This window comes from Schistocerca americana, chromosome 3, assembly GCF_021461395.2.
Source record: "Schistocerca americana isolate TAMUIC-IGC-003095 chromosome 3, iqSchAmer2.1, whole genome shotgun sequence".
Classification (NCBI taxonomy): domain Eukaryota; kingdom Metazoa; phylum Arthropoda; class Insecta; order Orthoptera; family Acrididae; genus Schistocerca; species Schistocerca americana.
The window spans coordinates 928,476,009-928,493,618 of record NC_060121.1 but is presented as its reverse complement, the minus strand read 5'-3'; the positions used below and the strand labels follow the sequence as shown (position 1 = coordinate 928,493,618).

At 39.8% G+C, this 17,610-nt stretch overlaps 1 protein-coding gene across 1 annotated transcript in view; it reads right to left on the bottom strand.

Annotated features, from left to right (window-relative positions):
* Positions 1-13,294: 13,294 nt before the first annotated feature.
* LOC124607220 (probable NADH dehydrogenase [ubiquinone] flavoprotein 2, mitochondrial) overlaps positions 13,295-17,610 on the bottom strand; it is a 59,300-nt gene continuing 54,984 nt past the window's right edge. Inside the window, exons 6-7 of the mRNA XM_047139491.1 lie at positions 16,258-16,334; positions 13,295-13,474 (exon numbers count right to left, since the gene is read on the bottom strand). Coding sequence (XP_046995447.1) covers positions 13,381-13,474; positions 16,258-16,334 — 171 coding nt within the window. The 3' untranslated portion in view covers positions 13,295-13,380. The remainder of the gene's footprint in view (positions 13,475-16,257; positions 16,335-17,610) is intronic.

The window sequence follows — 17,610 nt, the reverse complement described above, 5'->3', positions numbered from 1 at the left end:
TTTACATGTTAAGAGAAAAGATAATGACTGGTGATCACAATAGACTTTAGTGTTTTTACCCCAAAGAAAATACTCAAATTTCTTAAATGCCCAAATTACTGCTAAACTTTCCAGTTCTGATACGGAATATGATCTTTATCTTTCTGCCTTTGATAAAGTTCTGCTGGCAAAGCTGATGACTTTGGGTACTGTTTTTCCTCCTCATTCTTCTTGTATCTGGAACAAACATGCCCCTAGCGTCCACGCTTAAACAAAAATCTTTGGACATGTCAGGATGACTCAATGTTTGCTGATATTAATGCATTTTCAATTTTGGGAAAGTCCTCCTGGCATATCTCATCCCATAACCAAGGCTTATTCTTTCTCAACAGGTTAAGTAGGGCATCGCTATTCATAAGCTGCTGTGGTATAAATTTTTGGAAAAAGGAAGTTAGTCCTAGTTATGCTTTCAATTGTTTTCCATTCCTTGGGGGTGGGCAATTACGTATGGCATCTAGTTTCTTTGGGTCTGGTAATATACCCTGTTCTGATATATGTCCTAAAAATTTCACTTGTTCTTTGCCAAAGTTAGATTTCTTTAGATTTGCTGTTACTCCGTACTTTGTAAATATCTGAAATATCTTTTCTATTATACTGATGTGCTCTGCCCAAGCTGATGTGGCTATTAACACATCGTTAACATAAATGGTAACTTTACTGAGCAATTCAGGTCCTAAGACCTTGTCCAAGGCTGACATAAATACACCTGCTCTAATGTTTAAGCCAAAGGGTGGAACTTGAAATTCATAACTCCTGCCATTGCAGACAAATGCTGTGTATTTTCTACTCTCCTCGTGTACCTTTATTTGCAAGTAAGATTTTTTAAGATGAGGCAACCCTCCTTTCTGGGGATTAAATGAGAAGGGAACCACTGCCTTGTGGTGGAGGAGAAACTCCAAAGGCTAAGGGAGACAACCCCAACAGAAAATCCTTCCTTGCGTTAGGCCTAGCAAGCCAGTAGGAAAGTCTTCATATATTGCTTTCAAAACATAGATGAGCCTCGGAACAAACCACTCAGGATTTGACCCCACTACTTCTTCAAGTACTGGTGCAAATGATGGGAGACCTGATGATATTCATCAGTACAAGAAGATGAAACCAACTGGACTAAAAAATAACCTAAATATTGGCACCCTTAATATATTAACCCTCAATGGAAAAATGGAAGAAATGACAGATGTACTAACAGAGAGGAAGTTAGATGTATTGGGATTAAGCGAAACAAAGTGGAAGGGAAAAGGTGAGAAGAATTTGAGAGGAGGAGGAGAACTGTACTGGAGTGGGAATAACAGGTCTGGAAGAAATGGTGTGGCAGTGATGGTGAACAAGAATGTACAAAGCTGTATTGAAAATGTGAGATATATATCAGACAGGATCATAATCTTAAACCTGAGATTCCAAAAAGAAACACTAAAAGTAATCCAGATTTATGCACCTCAAGTGGGATGTAGCGAAGAAGAGAAGATGGACTTTGAAAATGTGTTAGAAAACCATATAGAGAGTGCTAATATAGTGATGGGAGATTTTAATGCACAGGTAGGCAAAGACAGAAAGGGATTTGAGCAAGTATTGGGATGTTTTGGATATGACGGCAGAAATGAAGAAGGGGAAAGACTCCTGGATTTGTGCGAGAGGAATGGAATGAGAATAGCAAACAGCTGGTTTATGAAGAGAGAAAGTCATGTTATCACCAGATACAGTTGGGATGGAAGAACGAAGAGTGTAATTGATTATATTCTAGTAGATAGGGAATGGGGAGAGAAAGTAACAAATGTGAAGGTAATTCTAAGTGTGAGTGCAGATGGAGACCATAGATTACTGGTGGGACAATGGAAAATGAATCAGTGTGTGAAAAATAGAAAACAGAAGAAAGTGATGAGGATACGGGATTGGAAATTGAAGGAGAGTGAATGTACTGAGAAGTACAGAGAATTAATAACACAAAAATTTCCAAAAGAAGTTTTCTGTGATGTAGAAAAAGAATGGAGTTTATTCAAAGACACTTTAGTCGAAGCAGCACAAAACGTATGTGGCAGAACATCTGGAAATAAGACAGACAAGTTGGTGGGATGATACCACAATCCAAGCAGTTAGAAGAAAAAATGGAGCATGGAGAAAATGGTGGAAAACTAAAAATGACGAAGACCATAAAAGATATATAGAGGAAAAGAAGAAGTGCAAAGAAATAGTGGAAACAGCAAAGAAAAAGGCATGGGAAGAGTTTACAAAAAAACTTGAAGAAGATGTGAAGAGCAATACGAAAATGTTCTATAAAATGATGAAAAATAAAAGGAAGGCTTCTGAAGTACCAGTAAAGATGGAAACAGAGGATGGTACCATTATTGAAGATCCAGGGAATATAAAAGATCTCTGGAAAGAACATTTTAAGAAGCTGTTAAACGCTGAGGAGCAGGTACATGAGGAAACAACAAATAATGGAGAAATTGAGAGAAGTTGGGAAGGAGAATTAGGACAAATTACACGGGAAGAAATGGAAAAAGCTGTGAAGAAGATGAATGGGGGGAAAGCCCCAGGACCTGATGAAGTATCAGTGAACATGATAAGAGCAGCATGTCCAGTGGGGATGCAGTGGCTGTATAGAGTACTATCAAGCGTGTGGAGAAATAGTAAAATACCTGACGACTGGAGAACAGGAGACATTGTCCTCATCTTCAAGAAAGGCAATAAAAGACTTTGTAAAAACTACAGAGGAATAACCCTCATGAGTCATACAGCCAAGATTTTTGAAAGAATTTTACTAAATCGAATAAGTGAAAAGACAGAAAAGGAGCCGACTGAAGAACAGCATGGATTTAGGAAAGGAAGGAGCACGATCGACCTGATATTTTCTACCCGTCAACTGATGGAAAAAAGTTGGGAGTATAACAAAAGGGTGATAATGGTTTTTATAGACATAGAAAAGGCATATGACTCAGTTGACAGGGAAAGACTCTGGGAAGAACTGAGGAAGATAGATATAGAAGATGGATACATTAATGTTATAAAGACAATGTACAGAGGCCACAATTGTAGAATTAGAACACCATTGGGGAACTCTGAATACTTCGAAATAAGACAAGGACTTAAGCAAGGAAGTATTCTATCTCCTGCACTTTTTAATGTTGTGATGGAGGGAATTAATAGGGCAGTTAAAGATATAGTAAAAGAAAAAGACAAAAAGATGATTTTTGCAGATGATATGGTAATATGGGGTGATAAAGAGGTAGATGTACAGTTACAGCTTGATGCGTGGAAGGAAATAATGAAAAGGTATGGATTAAAAATAAATAAAGATAAGAGTGAGGTAATGGTATTTGGAAGAGAGAAACGAACCAACAGAAATATTACCTTGAATGGAGAACCCCTCAAAGTGGTAGAAAGTTTCACTTATTTAGGGAGTGAAATATCTAGGGATGGAAGAATAACTAACGAAATTAATAGGAGGTTACAGAAGGGAGGCAATTTCTACAAAACAATAAAACATCTGATTTGGAATAATGAAGTTTCAGAAAGAGCAAAACTCCTTATGTATAAGAATTATTACATCCCTATTGTCACCTATGGTGGAGAAACATGGACAATGACAGAAAGGGACTGGAGCAGACTGCAAGCAGGGGAAATGAAATTTCTCAGAGCAATTAAGAGAAAAACAAGAATGGACAGAGTAAGGAATGTAGAGATTAGAAAGGACCTCAAACAAGAAAGTATGAGAGAAGAAATTGAAAGAAAGAGATTAAGATGGTATGCGCATGTTAAGAGGATGCATGGGCAGAGACTCCCCAAAATCATGGAAGAACTAAAGATGGATGGGAAAAGACCTAGAGGGCACCCAAGAACACAGTGGAAAATGGGAGTGAGAATATCTGTTGAAAGAAGAGGTGTGACCTGGCAGCAAGTGGAGGAAGAAAAGTGGTGGGAGGACCGAGCCAAATGGAGAGGACTCGTCTGCACCCAGACCCGGCAGTAGCTGGAGCGGGATTCGGATATAGATAGAAGATTTTTTAAGGTCGAGAGTGCTGAAATATTTGGTGTTATCAAATTTTAGCAATTGTTTGTCTAAATTATCTGGTTTTGTTCTCACTGATACTACGATTTTGTTTATGCCTCTAGCATCTAAGACTAGTTGTACTGACCCATCACGTTTGCTAACTGGTAGTACTGGGCTGCAATATGGAGAAAATGATGGCTGTATGATTCCCCACTCGCACGTTCTATTGATTTCCTGCTTAACTGCTTCACGCTTTACCCACAGTATAGGGTAAGACATAACACAATGTTTCATGAGGATAGCCATTAAGTTTATGTTCATAATCTGATTACTCCTGGATTCTTATCAAAAACATTTGCATATTTAAAAAGTAAGTCAGAAAGCTCTTGTCTTTGTGTAGCATCTAGAATATTTGTTCATTCAATTTTTGTTCTACTAATTCCTGGTTAACTTGTGTCGGTCTCGTGTTCATTATCATATTTGTTCACAAAATACACAGTGGGATATGAATACTGTACAGTGAGATGGGGGTTCTAGGTTTACTTTGTTATACCTCTCCAGAATGGTAATCAGGCTGATAGTAAATCTTTGGTCTTTCACAAATAACTGGCACTTACCATTACCTATGTCTGTTTGAGTTTTGTAGGTTCTAAATGTGTCCATACCTATCAAGCAGCTGACTATAAGTTTGTCTACTATTAAAAAATTACACTGCACAGAAAATTGTTCAATGTTCACGGTGATAACAACTTGGTGTTTTACTAATTTGGTTTTGTCGCCTGTAGCGGTTTGTATGAGGGTGAGTCAAATGAAAACATTAAATATTTTTTTAAATTATTTATTGCACAGAAGTGGTACAGAGCTGTATCACTTTTCAAAATAATCTCCCCCACGCACAATGCAAGTCCTCCAGCGCTTACAAAGTGCATAAATCCTTCAGAAAAAAATTCTTTTGGTAGTCAGCGCAACCACTCATGCAGCGCGTGGCATACCTCTTCATCAGAACAGAACTACTTTCCTCCCATTCCGTCTTTGAGTGGTCCAAACATATGGAAATCACTTGGGGCAAGGTCTGGTGAGTATGGTGGATGAGGAAGACACTCAAAATGCAGGTCTGTGATTGTTGCAACTGTTGTATGGGGAGTGTGGGGCCTTGCATTGTCATGTTGTCCCCAGTAACGGTTCTTGCAAGGAAGCCATCACCTTCTCGTTCAAAGCACCAAAGAAGTTCTTCACAAGCATCAACACGTCATTCTCTCATTTCAGGAGTCAGCTGCCGTGGCACCGATCTTGCAGACACTTTGTGAAACTGGAGCACATCATGCATAATGTGGTGTGCTGACCCATGACTAGTCTGCAAACATGCTGCAATGTCACTGCAGTTTTCCTTCACTATGGCTTCAACTGCTGCAACGTTCTGTGGAGTCACAACTTGTTGTGCCTGATCTGGACGAGGAGCATCTTCCTCTGAAGTCACACCATTTGCGAACTTCCTACTCCATTCGTAGACTTGGTGCTGTGACAAACATGCATCACCGTACTGAACCTTCATTCGTCGATGAATTTCAATAGGTTTCACACCTTCACTACGCAAAAACCGAATAACAGGATGCTGTTCTTCCCTGGTGCAAGTCGCAAGGGGGTGGCCATCTTTATACTGATACTGCAACAGTATGTGTGCACCTGCACTATGCTGCCACCTACAGGGTATTCTGCATGCTGTTTGTAGCACGCTTACCAACGTACAGGGCAACGGCGCGAAATTTCGATTTGTTATTACAAATTTAAGGTTTACATTTCACTCACCCTTGTACTTTGCAGTTTTGCACTGGCACAACAGGAAATTTATTCAGTCTTTTTAATTCAGCGAAAAATGCTTCAGACATTAGTCGTGGACCCTGTATCAAGTATTAACTGTGTGTCTATACCAAAGATTTTCACTCTGATTACTGCTTGCACTTGTTCTTCCAGTGTATTTTAGTTCATGTTGGTACAGATCGTCTTTCATGTCTCCTTGTTCATCGAATCATATGAAACATGTTTGCAAATCTGGTTTGCCCCAATCACTTATAAGGCCTATAGTATAGGGCTCAACTATGACAGATTCGGGTTTTCCTGTGGTGTAGTCTGATCTACTTCGTTACACGGAACAACTTGTGTCAGTTGTACTGTGTGATTGTTTTCCAGTGTGTATCATTTCCAGTTCGCAACCTGCTTTCTTGTGTGTTCATATGGCTGTTGTGAAATGTTCCCGTATTGTGATTTTGCTGCGCAAAGGTTGGCTGCGGTACGGCGTGTTGTATGTTGTTATTGTTGTTGCCATGCACCGGCCACCTATGCAGCTGACTTATCACTTACATGCGGTGCATAATTTTGAGAGGAGGGATTGAAATTAGCTTGTGAATGGTAATTGTTCCTGTTATACGGAAAGTTTTGTTTAAATCTCTTGTTCCTACCATTTCCATTCCCGTATCCATTTCCATGGTTAATGTATCCTTGCAGTTGCGTGCACCAGCTTTGCTCTGTGTTTGGCTGTCTGACGCCCTATTTGTTACTACTTTCTGTTCATATATTAGATCGATTGAATCTAAAATGGATAGAAAATGTTCTGTGTTGTGCTCAGGTGTAGTAATTAATTTTTTGTGAATGTGTGATGGCAAATGACTTTTTAAAACATCCGCAAGAGAAATAGGATTTGTCCAATAACATGTTTTGTTGAGATACTTGTCAAAATATCTTCGCAAGCTACCATATTTTCTATTAAAAGGGGGCGGGGATAAAAACCTCTCGCCTAAGTCTCTCCTGTACAGTTTCTGACCAGTATTTGTGAAGAAATGCCCATTCAAATTGTAAATATATGGTACAATGCTCGGCTACCTCGGTCGCCCACAAAAGTACATCGCCTTGCATGCACCCAACAACAAACTTGATCTTTTGTGTTTCCGTCCAATTTCTAGGAAACACATGTTGAAAAGCATTAATAAATACAACAGGATTCATCTTCTTACCTTCACTCATAAATGTTGGAAATTGACGGTGTCTTAATAGACCTTCATCGGCAAATATAGTGGACAAGCTGTTTGCATTTTGTGCTGTGTTTACATAGCTGTCATAATTATTTATATTTCTCGTAGGTACTGGTTCTGGTGTTATGCCCTCCAAACTTACACTCCGCGTTCTGTCATTACTACTGACATTGTTTGTATGGTTTGCAATGATCTGTGTGCATACATTACTTTGGTTTGCTGTGGCTGGCACTTTGTTTGTGTGTACAACTGGTGCCTCTGTATCAGTTTCACCTAAGTAGTTGTTTATCCTGTACTCTGCAGCTTGCAAATTGGTGTTCACTTTGTCAATAATGTAATTTTCCTTTTGTTAAATAACCTTTTCAACTACATCATTGATTAATTTACATTCCTTCACTACCTTTTCCGCTGCAGTACTGGTTTTGTCTAAAGTACCTGCTTCAGCTTGTGAAATTACGTCAGATAAGTTTTCACTAATTTTGTCTCTTTCCTTTTTTGCATAGATGATTCGATTTCAAGTGATGCTACTTTTAAATTGAGTTCATCAATTCTGCTCATTAAGAGTGTCTAATTTCTGTTTTATTGTGTAATGTCAGTTTACTTCGAAAAGTACATCCTGCTTTAGCTGTTTTTCCATGTCTTTAAATTTTACATTCATTTCCTCATGAAAATTCTTAGTCAAATCACTGATCTGTTGTGTGACTGTATCCTGAAAATCTTTTAAAACTTGTTTTTGCTCTTATTTTATGTTGTTTATATCTTGTGTGACTATGGTAATGTTTTGCGACAAACTGTCAAATTTTGGATTTTTTGTCTGCACACAAATTGGTGTTAGTATTTTTATTTCTGTGCACATCGAGTTTTTGAAGTATTGTGGTAAGTGCACTGTTTTGGTTGCTACTTAATGTACTTTGGTTGTTAACAACTGTACTTTGTAAAGTGACATGCTGATAGCAGGTGTAAAGCTTAACAGTTGCCGTCGTTCGGCCAGGCGGTGGAAAAAACCGCCACAATTCCACTGGAGGATGACATCGTTAGATTGGGAAGGCATGGAGCATTCAATGAGGCAGTTTACACCTCAGAGTCATCTGCTACCACTGATTTATTGCCTGAGCAGTCTATATCCATTGTGTCTGAGGGTCTGACGAGATCTAGGTCCTCAGTGGACGCCAAAATCTCCACCCCATCCTCAGCCGCAGAGCTTGCAGGTAACAGTGGTGTGGGTGCCACCGCAATTTCCTTGGTCTTGAGGGGTTTTCTTTTTGGATTTCTCTCGCTGCTCCTTGGGTTTCCCTGGTGGGAAGGACTTCACTGGCTCAGTCTCAGTCTCCGAGACTGAGGATGAGCGTGAAGCCCTACGACCAGCTGCTTTTGGGCTCTTCAGCCACTGGCGGGTGTCATCTTTTCAACTAGAAGAAACCTGGGAAGGGAGAGACCAAAGAAGACTTATGCTTCTCCGACTTAGAAGTGGGGACGAATGTCCCTGATGGTTGGGGTGGGGAGGGGGGGGGGGGGGGTGTTGCACCCGAAGTAGGTGGTGCAGGAGTGACAGGGAGGGAAATGCCCCCCCACCATCAAGGGGGCAGGTGTAGTCTTCCAGCTCTGAGAAGTGACCTGGTTTGGCGGAGCTGATGGTGCCAGAAGTGTTGTAGTGGCGGTACAAGACCATGTCATACGCACAGGATGCAAGCATTCAAATTTTCTCTTAGCCTCAGTGTAGGTCAGTCTGCCCAGCGTCTTATACTCCATGATTTTCCATTCTTTCTGGAGAATCCTGCAGCGAGGCGAGCAAGGCGAATGGTGCTCTCCGCAACTGACAGAGATGGGAGGTGGGGCACATGGAGTATTGGGATGTGATGCACATCCGCAATCTCGGCATGTGACGCTGGAAGTACAGTGGGAAGACATATGGCTGAACTTCCAGCACTTAAAGCACCACATCAGGGGAGGGATATAGGGCTTTACATCACACTAGTAGACCATCACCTTGATCTTCTTGAGCAATGTATCACCCTTAAAGGCCAAGATGAAGGCACCAGTGGCAACCTGATTATCCTTCGGACCCCGGTGGACACGCTGGACGAAATTTACACCTCACCGCTCTAAATTGGCACGCAGCTCATTGTCGGACTGCAAAAGAGGTCTCTGTGAAATATAATACCCTAGGCCATGATTAAGCTCTTATGGGGTGTGATGGTTACAGAAACAACCCCCAGCTTGTCACAAGCGAGTAACTCCTGTGACTGGGCAGAGGATGCTGTTTTGATCAAGACTAACCCAGATCTCATTTTGGACAAACCCTCCACCTCCCCGAATTTGTCCTCTAAATGCTCAACAAAAAACTGAGGCTTCATCGTCATGAAAGATTCCCCATCAGCTCTCTAACATACAAGGTACCGGGGTGAATAAGATCAGCTGCCATCCTTATCCTGACATTCCTCCTGTGGTGTGGCCAAGAAGGGGAACAATCTGGGGTCATACTTCTGTACGTTGAATTGAGCTCATGAGCACTTAGAGACTGCTGGTGTTTCAATACCAGCAAGAGATGGTGGACTACGCTTCATCTCTTGTCATCCGCCCTGATGCCACCCACTCCAACCAGGGGCCCTCCCCATGGGCACCACCCAGCTGCAGCATAGGCCACCTGGCAGGATGGCCATTGCCAAAAGCCCCGTTGCCCCAGGGGGATGGTAATGGCACAGGCATCAGCAGAGCAACCCCTGTGTGGTCAGGGGGCTACAACCAACAGTGTACATGGCGGCCCCACCACAACGGACTGGCTACCATGCTGGATATCAGGTGCAAAGAAGTCCATGGTCATCGTCAAAGCAGAAATCGACACAGCACAGTGTATGGTGGAAAACGCACCCAGGAAGGTGTCCTTGCCCAAGAGATGGAGAATGGGCAGGACTGCAATGCGACAATAAGAAACTGGGCTAAACACTCCTTTTAGTCACTTCGTACTACAGGCAGGAATATCTCGGGCCTCTTCTAACCCCCAGACCCACAGGGGGGCTTAATTTTGGACTAGTGCTTAATTACCAGCAGTTTTTTTTTAAATATCTAAGCTTTAGAATAAGTAGCAATATGAGATGCAAAGAAGTAGTGAAAGAAGGATAATAACGAGAAAGGAAACCTTTTACAAAAATGTAAAATTTCTTTAGGCCCTTGGGTAAACAACAAAGGAAAAGGTTGGAGGTGTTTCATATGAAATACCGCTGTACTGGTGCTGAACAAAGGGCACTGAAACCAGCAGAACTTGCATGCTTTCTAAATGTGGATCTTGTGGGTAATTAGAGTTAATAGGAAAGAAAAAATAAGGAATGTAACAATGGAAACACTCAATTATTGAGAAAATAATTTAATTGGATAGATAAAAAAATCTACTCACCGTGAGGGAGCAGAACACACACATGAAAGATGATTGTCATGTTGTAGAGCATGCTCTGCAACAGGATATTGTGAGTTGTCAGGGTACACCCTCTGCCTATGCCCATTCATCCTAATTAAAAATTTGATGGTAGTTACACCAATGTAGAAGGTTGAATAGTGGTTACATAACAGCTGGTGTATGACCTGTGTCATTTCCAGGTGGCTCTCCCTTTGACAGTACCACCTGTGAAATGACCCATGTCTATATCAGTTGTTATGTAAACAGTGTTCAGGCTTTTACATCAGCATGACTACCGCCAAATTAATTAGGATGAGTGGGCATAGAAACGGGGTGTATGCTAGCAACTCACAATATCCTGTTGCAGAATATGCTCTACAACATGTCAATCGTGACCTCGGCGCCTGTTTCGCCACACTCGCCATCTGGATTCTTCCCCTAGACACTAATTTCTCAGAACTCCGCAGGTGGGACCTAGGACAACAATATGTCCTTGGTTCTTGCCAACCACCTGGCCATAATTTATGTTGATTTCTTCCATCTCAGCATTTCTTCACAGTAACTAATCTTTGCATCACTCTGTTTTAGTTTTCTACATCTTTCATTGTCTTACCCATTTACTTTTCACTGCCCCCTCCTACCTCTGTTACGTACAATGAACTGTCATTAACTCATGCATGATGTTTAAGCAGTAATGTATGTCTGCATAGTACCCTGTCTTACACCTTTAAGCTCTCAGCTTTTCTAATCTCATCCAATGCAGTACCCAACAATCAGTCTTTCCTTGTCATCCCATGGAGTAAGTCTCCCCTGACCTGCAGTCCTGGGTGACTTTCCCAACATCTACCTCTTTTCCTAGACCTCTACAGTCCTTTTCCTTCACCCCACTTTCTTCCTCTTCAACCCTTCTGCCTGAAGGAGCCACTGGCTCCGAAAGCTTGCCAATGACAACTGTCTTATGTGTGCCTTCTGCCACCACTTGATAAGTAGATTTTTTAAAATAAGGAATGTGGATGTATCAACATGTTCGCTGCAGCTGGTGCTTACAAACATCAAAACAAGCCTCTAGCCCAGTGTTTCTAATGCTTATAAGCATTTCTGTTACCATTGAGCCAGTGTGGCATAAGATTACAAGTAGGTGTACTACTCAGTCTTGTTTTGCAGCTGTGAACACATGTTTATGCAAGCAATGATGTCTACAATTTCGTTTTCTTGTTCTTAGTTGTCTGAGGCATACATTGTTTAAAATGGTGACTAATCAACCAACATCAGGATCTTCTAACACTAAAAAGAGTAAGAAGAAAAAAAATCACTGTCAATCAGTTATTGAACATATTAGAAGATAGTGATTCTGAATTCAATAACAAAGAATCGGAGGAGGATAGCTAGAATGTCAAGACCACAAAAACTTGCCAAAGCCATGATAGCGTGGAAGCAGAGCTTTCAAATTTGTTTCATGAAAGTGCAGAATTGGAAGATATAGACAATGATAGTGATGTAATTGTTGTTGATGAATAAACCACACTGACAGAAGTTAATAAATCCTGTGAGACTTGGCATGATTAACTACATAAAATGTGTTTACAAAATGAGAATGATTGCTTATTCATCTTACTAGCAATACACCAATGGATTTCTTTAGGCTACTTCTTACTTAGCAAATAGTTGATGACACAGACTGTGAATATGCTTCTTAGCAGTAATATGAAGAACAAGTCTAGGATTTATAGCTGGAAACCTGTTACTATAGACAAAATACTTGTCTCCTGAGTATTTCATTACATACAGGTAACTTGAAATCTGTCCGATTACTACTGGATGATCTTCTGTTTTAAAATAGAAGAATAGTGATGAGTATGAGCAAAGACAGATATATGATCTTACATTCATTGCATTTTGCTAAAAATCTACAGCTAGGACAAAGAAAATAAGATGACTGATTACACAATATAGGGTCTCAACTAAATTATTTTAAAAATAGAACATGTCAAGTGTATTACCCAGGAAGAGATCTATCTTCAGGCGAATCAACATTTCTTTGGAGGGAAACATTGTCTTTTGGACCATATAAACGAAACAAAAGACATAAATATGGAATTAAAATGAACACACTGAACAACCCAGATGGTTTCATAAATACTTCACTTTGTATGTGGGGATGTGTGACAATCTGGGTGGAAAATCTCATGCTGAAAAGGTCATTCTGCATTTGTTGGAGGATAAGCTGCTTGTTGGCCACCTTATTTACATGGAAAATTATTACAAATCCTCTACATTAGCTAAATCTGTATCGAACCTGAAAACCGATTGCACTGGGACTTTAGGGGTGTTCCTCCTATTTAACCCTAAAGAAACTGTATATGCAATACTAAGTAAAGGAAATAAAATTGCTCAATTTTTGCAAGCAGTGATGATCAGAAAATGGAAGTTAGTAACAATTTCACAGAATTTCATTATAAAAGAGAACAAGTGATGAATACATACCAGCAAATAATCACAATGCCAATTGTCAAATACAATGTGAAAATGTCTGGGACTGATAAGAAAGACCAGATGCTGTCATATTATTTATGTGAACAAAAGACCATCTGCTTGTCTAAGAAACTATTCTTCCACACAACTGCCTTCATAATTCTTGCTTCATTTGTGGTCACATGATAGAGAGAGAGAGAGAGAGAGAGAGAGAGAGAGAGAGAGCGTGTGTGTGTGTGTGTGTGTGTGTGTGTGTGTGTGTGTGTGTGTCCATCCTGGAACTTACATTACTAAAGTGAATACTAAAATAATAATAAACAGGAAAGCACCTAAAGATCCAAGTAAATAACAATACCAGTAAGTAAAACATGAAACATGTTACCAATGCAGGACATCTATTGTTACCAACATAAAATATTTATTAATTACATACACTTTTATTTAAATCATTACTTTAACACAGTTCAGAGATCTGAGCGCACTTTAAAACCAGGGCCTGGAGGTTCTCCCTTTAGTGATGTGAGGCCACCTGCTGGTTCTGCAGCATAACGGCCACTCCTGAAATATAAAATTAATTGGAATAGCATGATAAACAGCAATAAAGGTGCAATTAATCAAAAATCTTTGTTTTCACAGGAATATATTATCTGCTCATGCAGTAACTATCATATGTTATTTATTTGTAATTTCTGCTACCAGTCACTTTTATTTGTTTTATGTTCAATCAAACATAATACAATGCATTTAGAACATAACATATACTGCAATAAACAATGGATATGATCCTTCACTAATTAATACCATGTCACAACAGATAAAAAATAAACTGAACAAACAACATCAAACTACACTCACAACTGACAGTGCCCCAGCAGTCAAATATGTAAAAATTCCATATCTTGGAATGGTATCTGACAAATTAGCAAGACTATTCAAAAACACAGATGTAAAAATCAGCTTCAGCATCAACAACCACATAAGTAGGAAGCTTATTCACAATATGCAACCACCAGATACAATATTGGTGCATCTGGCATTTACAAAATTGCCTGCAGCAATGGAATAAATATTACATAAGCCAAACAGGCAGAAATTTCAGAACTCAAGTCAAAGAACATTTAGACTGCTACAGACTCGACAAATGTAACAAATCAGCAGTAGTAACTCATGTTAAGGACACAGGCCACCCTTTAAAAATCCAAGACAACCTCAAAATTTTACACGAAATAGGAAATAGGAAATGTCATGGAAGAAATGGAAATTTTCATTCATAATACAAAACATGGAAATAACACTCTTAATGAGATAACCGAATTCAAACACTCAAATTTCTTCAACAGTTTGAAGCCAGTTCTAACTCAACAGATTCAAGATGTTTCAAAGTAAATAAACAACAACAAATCTGTCAGTACCAAGAATATTGATACAAAATCTCGATAACCGATACTGACAAGGGAACCTCCCCATCGCAACTTGAACCAAGGACCTCTCATTCCGCACCTGCTTACGCTAACCACGGGACCACGGCACTCCTGAGCTCACACTATCCTTGATGTTGCGTATCTTGCACATGGACTACTCAGTTTGTATATTTTGCTTATTTTTTTCGTAGTTTCACAAAACTTCTTCCTGTTTTCCTGATTGATCTGTGTTCAGTTTTTCAAGGCCTATCCACTGTGCCAACTTATAACTAAATCTGAGGGGGGTGTAATGGGGAGGTTCCCTTGTGAGTCCCATGCTACAAGTCCGCCATCTTGTATTAAGTGCATAATGTTTAAATATTGAAACAATTTGTGCACTGAATTGCGTTGAAAAGCAGTGACAAAAACAAAGTGCAGTAGTGTAACGTTACTCAACAGCTCTGCCATTAGACCAATGACGTAAGTGAAGCTACAAGGTGATAAAATCATAAGCAATCAACTGTCATATAAAAGCCTTTCGCATGATTTTTGCAACACACAACTGATGCAAAACTATCTGCATCCTATACAGGCTGTGATGTCATGCATAACCAACAAGAAAAACCAGCAGAAGACATCACTGGCATTGAGTTCTGGCCATCCACATCCCCCCGCCCCCCATATGCCACACCAGCCCCTACAGTAACGAACAATGGACAAAAAGTTCTAGGTTAATTTTGTTTAAGACAATTTATTTTTAAGCAACAATTCTATGTATGTATGTATGTATGTATGTATGTATGTTCTAAACATGTTTTATTATGTTTCATTAAACATAAAACAAATGAAAGTGACTGGTAACAGAAATTGCAAATAAATAATTATCCCACACAGTCACGGTTCTCAAATGTAGCATTATGGCTGAAAATAATGATCATATGTGTCTGGCAAAAGCTACATCAATATGATTGAATACCTGTCCTCAAAAATTTGAAACACTTATCATGGATGATAATTCAGTTTTTGTAACAACCTTTTTCTTCCTTTTATAAGATATTTTATGCTAACTGGTTATCTCAAATAATGTTATTGACAATGTAAGGAAAAGACAGATTGCTACTTACCATAAGGATGACTTACAGTGAATAATCTACATTTTCCTTATATTGTTGATACTTCTACCTGCAGTTTCCACTGGCAAATAAGTTTATGTTTGTAGCTAAGATGAACAGCTGAAAATTAACTAGAGAAGGGCTGATGAGATGTGCTAACTAAGAAACAATTGTGAATCTCTGGATTTCCAACAATAAAAAACAGTTACTCTGTCAACAAAGAAGAGACAGAAAGTAAACAAAACTTGTACAAATTCCATATTACTAAATGCACTTCTGGCCTCAATGAATCCAGTAAGAGAACTACACTCAAGAAAAATCAGAGTACAGGCAGAAATGATATGCACAGAACACAAGAAAGGTAAAAAGAGAGAGTGTGTGTGTGTGTGTGTGTGTGTGTGTGTGTGTGTGTGTGTGTGTGTGCGAGAGAGAGAGAGAGAGAGAGAGAGAGAGAGAGAGAGAGAGAGAGGGGGGGGGAGGGGAAGAGAGGGGGAGAGGAAGAGAGGGGGAGAGGAAGAGAGGGGGGGAGGAAGAGAGGGGGGAGGAAGAGAGGGGGGGAGGAAGAGAGGGGGGAGGAAGAGAGGGGGAGAGGAAGAGAGGGAGAGAGGAAGAGAGGAAGAGAGAGAGAGGAAGAGAGGGAGAGAGGAAGAGAGGGAGAGAGGAAGAGAGGAAGAGGGAGAGAGGAAGAGGGAGAGAGGAAGAGGGAGAGAGGAAGAGGGAGAGAGGAAGAGGGAGAGAGGAAGAGGGAGAGAGGAAGAGGGAGAGAGGAAGAGGGAGAGAGGAAGAGGGAGAGAGGGGGAAACAGGGACAGTAGCTTCTGAGAAAATACCTTGGTCCAGCTTTAGGCTGCTTTCCATTCTTGAGGTCATCCAAAATTTCTTCAGTATCTTTCACAGTTAGGTCCTCCTGTTCACATAAATAAAATGCACAGCTGTTATATGTACAAGTAATTATCAGATATGAAAAAGGATTGACAGATGTGTGTATTCTCCAAAATCTTAAAGATCTGATCAACACAGGTACTAAATAAAGACTGCTCTAAGTCTCATGGAATGAAAATATTTTCCTCTTGGAGCAAAAGAAAGAGGGAAACTATTAGGAAGAAGACAAATAATTCAGCATTTGTAATTGCAACTAGAGCCTAGAACTGCAGAGATATTGGAAGTGCAAGGTCAAAGATGTTATTCAATCTGTTACTGGGTATTCAGCAAGGTGGTGGTGTACAAAAATTCAATCATGCAGGACTTGCCAAAAATGATTTTGTTCCTGCTTTCTCCTGTGAAACAGATTTTTGAAGGCCATTCTCCCTTTTCCCACATAAGAAATAACCACATAACACACTGCCTCTACCACATCTGACTATTTGATTATCTGCTTGTCATCAAACACATTACCTCTCTGAATGCCAGTTTCTCCTATCTGCAGGGTCTCAATAGCACCCAACAATATTTTTACCAGTGCCCTACTAACTCCCAACAAGCCTTTCTTATGAATACAATAAATTACACTTTACAGTTTGCTGCTTTTCCTTTCAAGGTTATGTATACCACAAAATTTACAGCCAACAAATGGACACTCTGGCACCATCCTATATGTACCATCTTATGGGCTTCTGACAGAATCCTTTCCGCTCATCCACAACACAGTAGCTGCATTCAGCAAAAGTATATGCCATTCGTTGGAACTTCACATCTATCCTCATTCACAGAAATATGGCGTCTCCAGTTCCCAAACAGACACTGCATGTGAATAGGATGCAGTTCCTAATAGGACTGTGTAAGAGGATCTGAAAATGTTGAAAATTGTAGCATATTTTGAAGTTGGTTGCCCAACATCTCAAAGCATTTTTATGCTCTTTATATCACATTCAAAACCACTCTGCACATAACTGAAACATAAATTATTTCAATACTCTGGTGTATGTTTTCTTTCAATTGGCCAACTGATTTAGCGTTATTTCATGCAAGTTTTATTTTAAATCATTACCATGTATGTTATGTGAATGAGGCAGCCACAAACAAAAAGTTCCAAAAAGGTGAAGATAACCAGATATACTGGCAGTAGTTTTGAAGAACAATGGGTCAGTAATTCGGCTACCAGAAACCACATACCATACTTTTTTTGCATTACTTAACCTTATTTTCTTTATTAGCTGGAAGTATCTATATATATTCTCTGCACT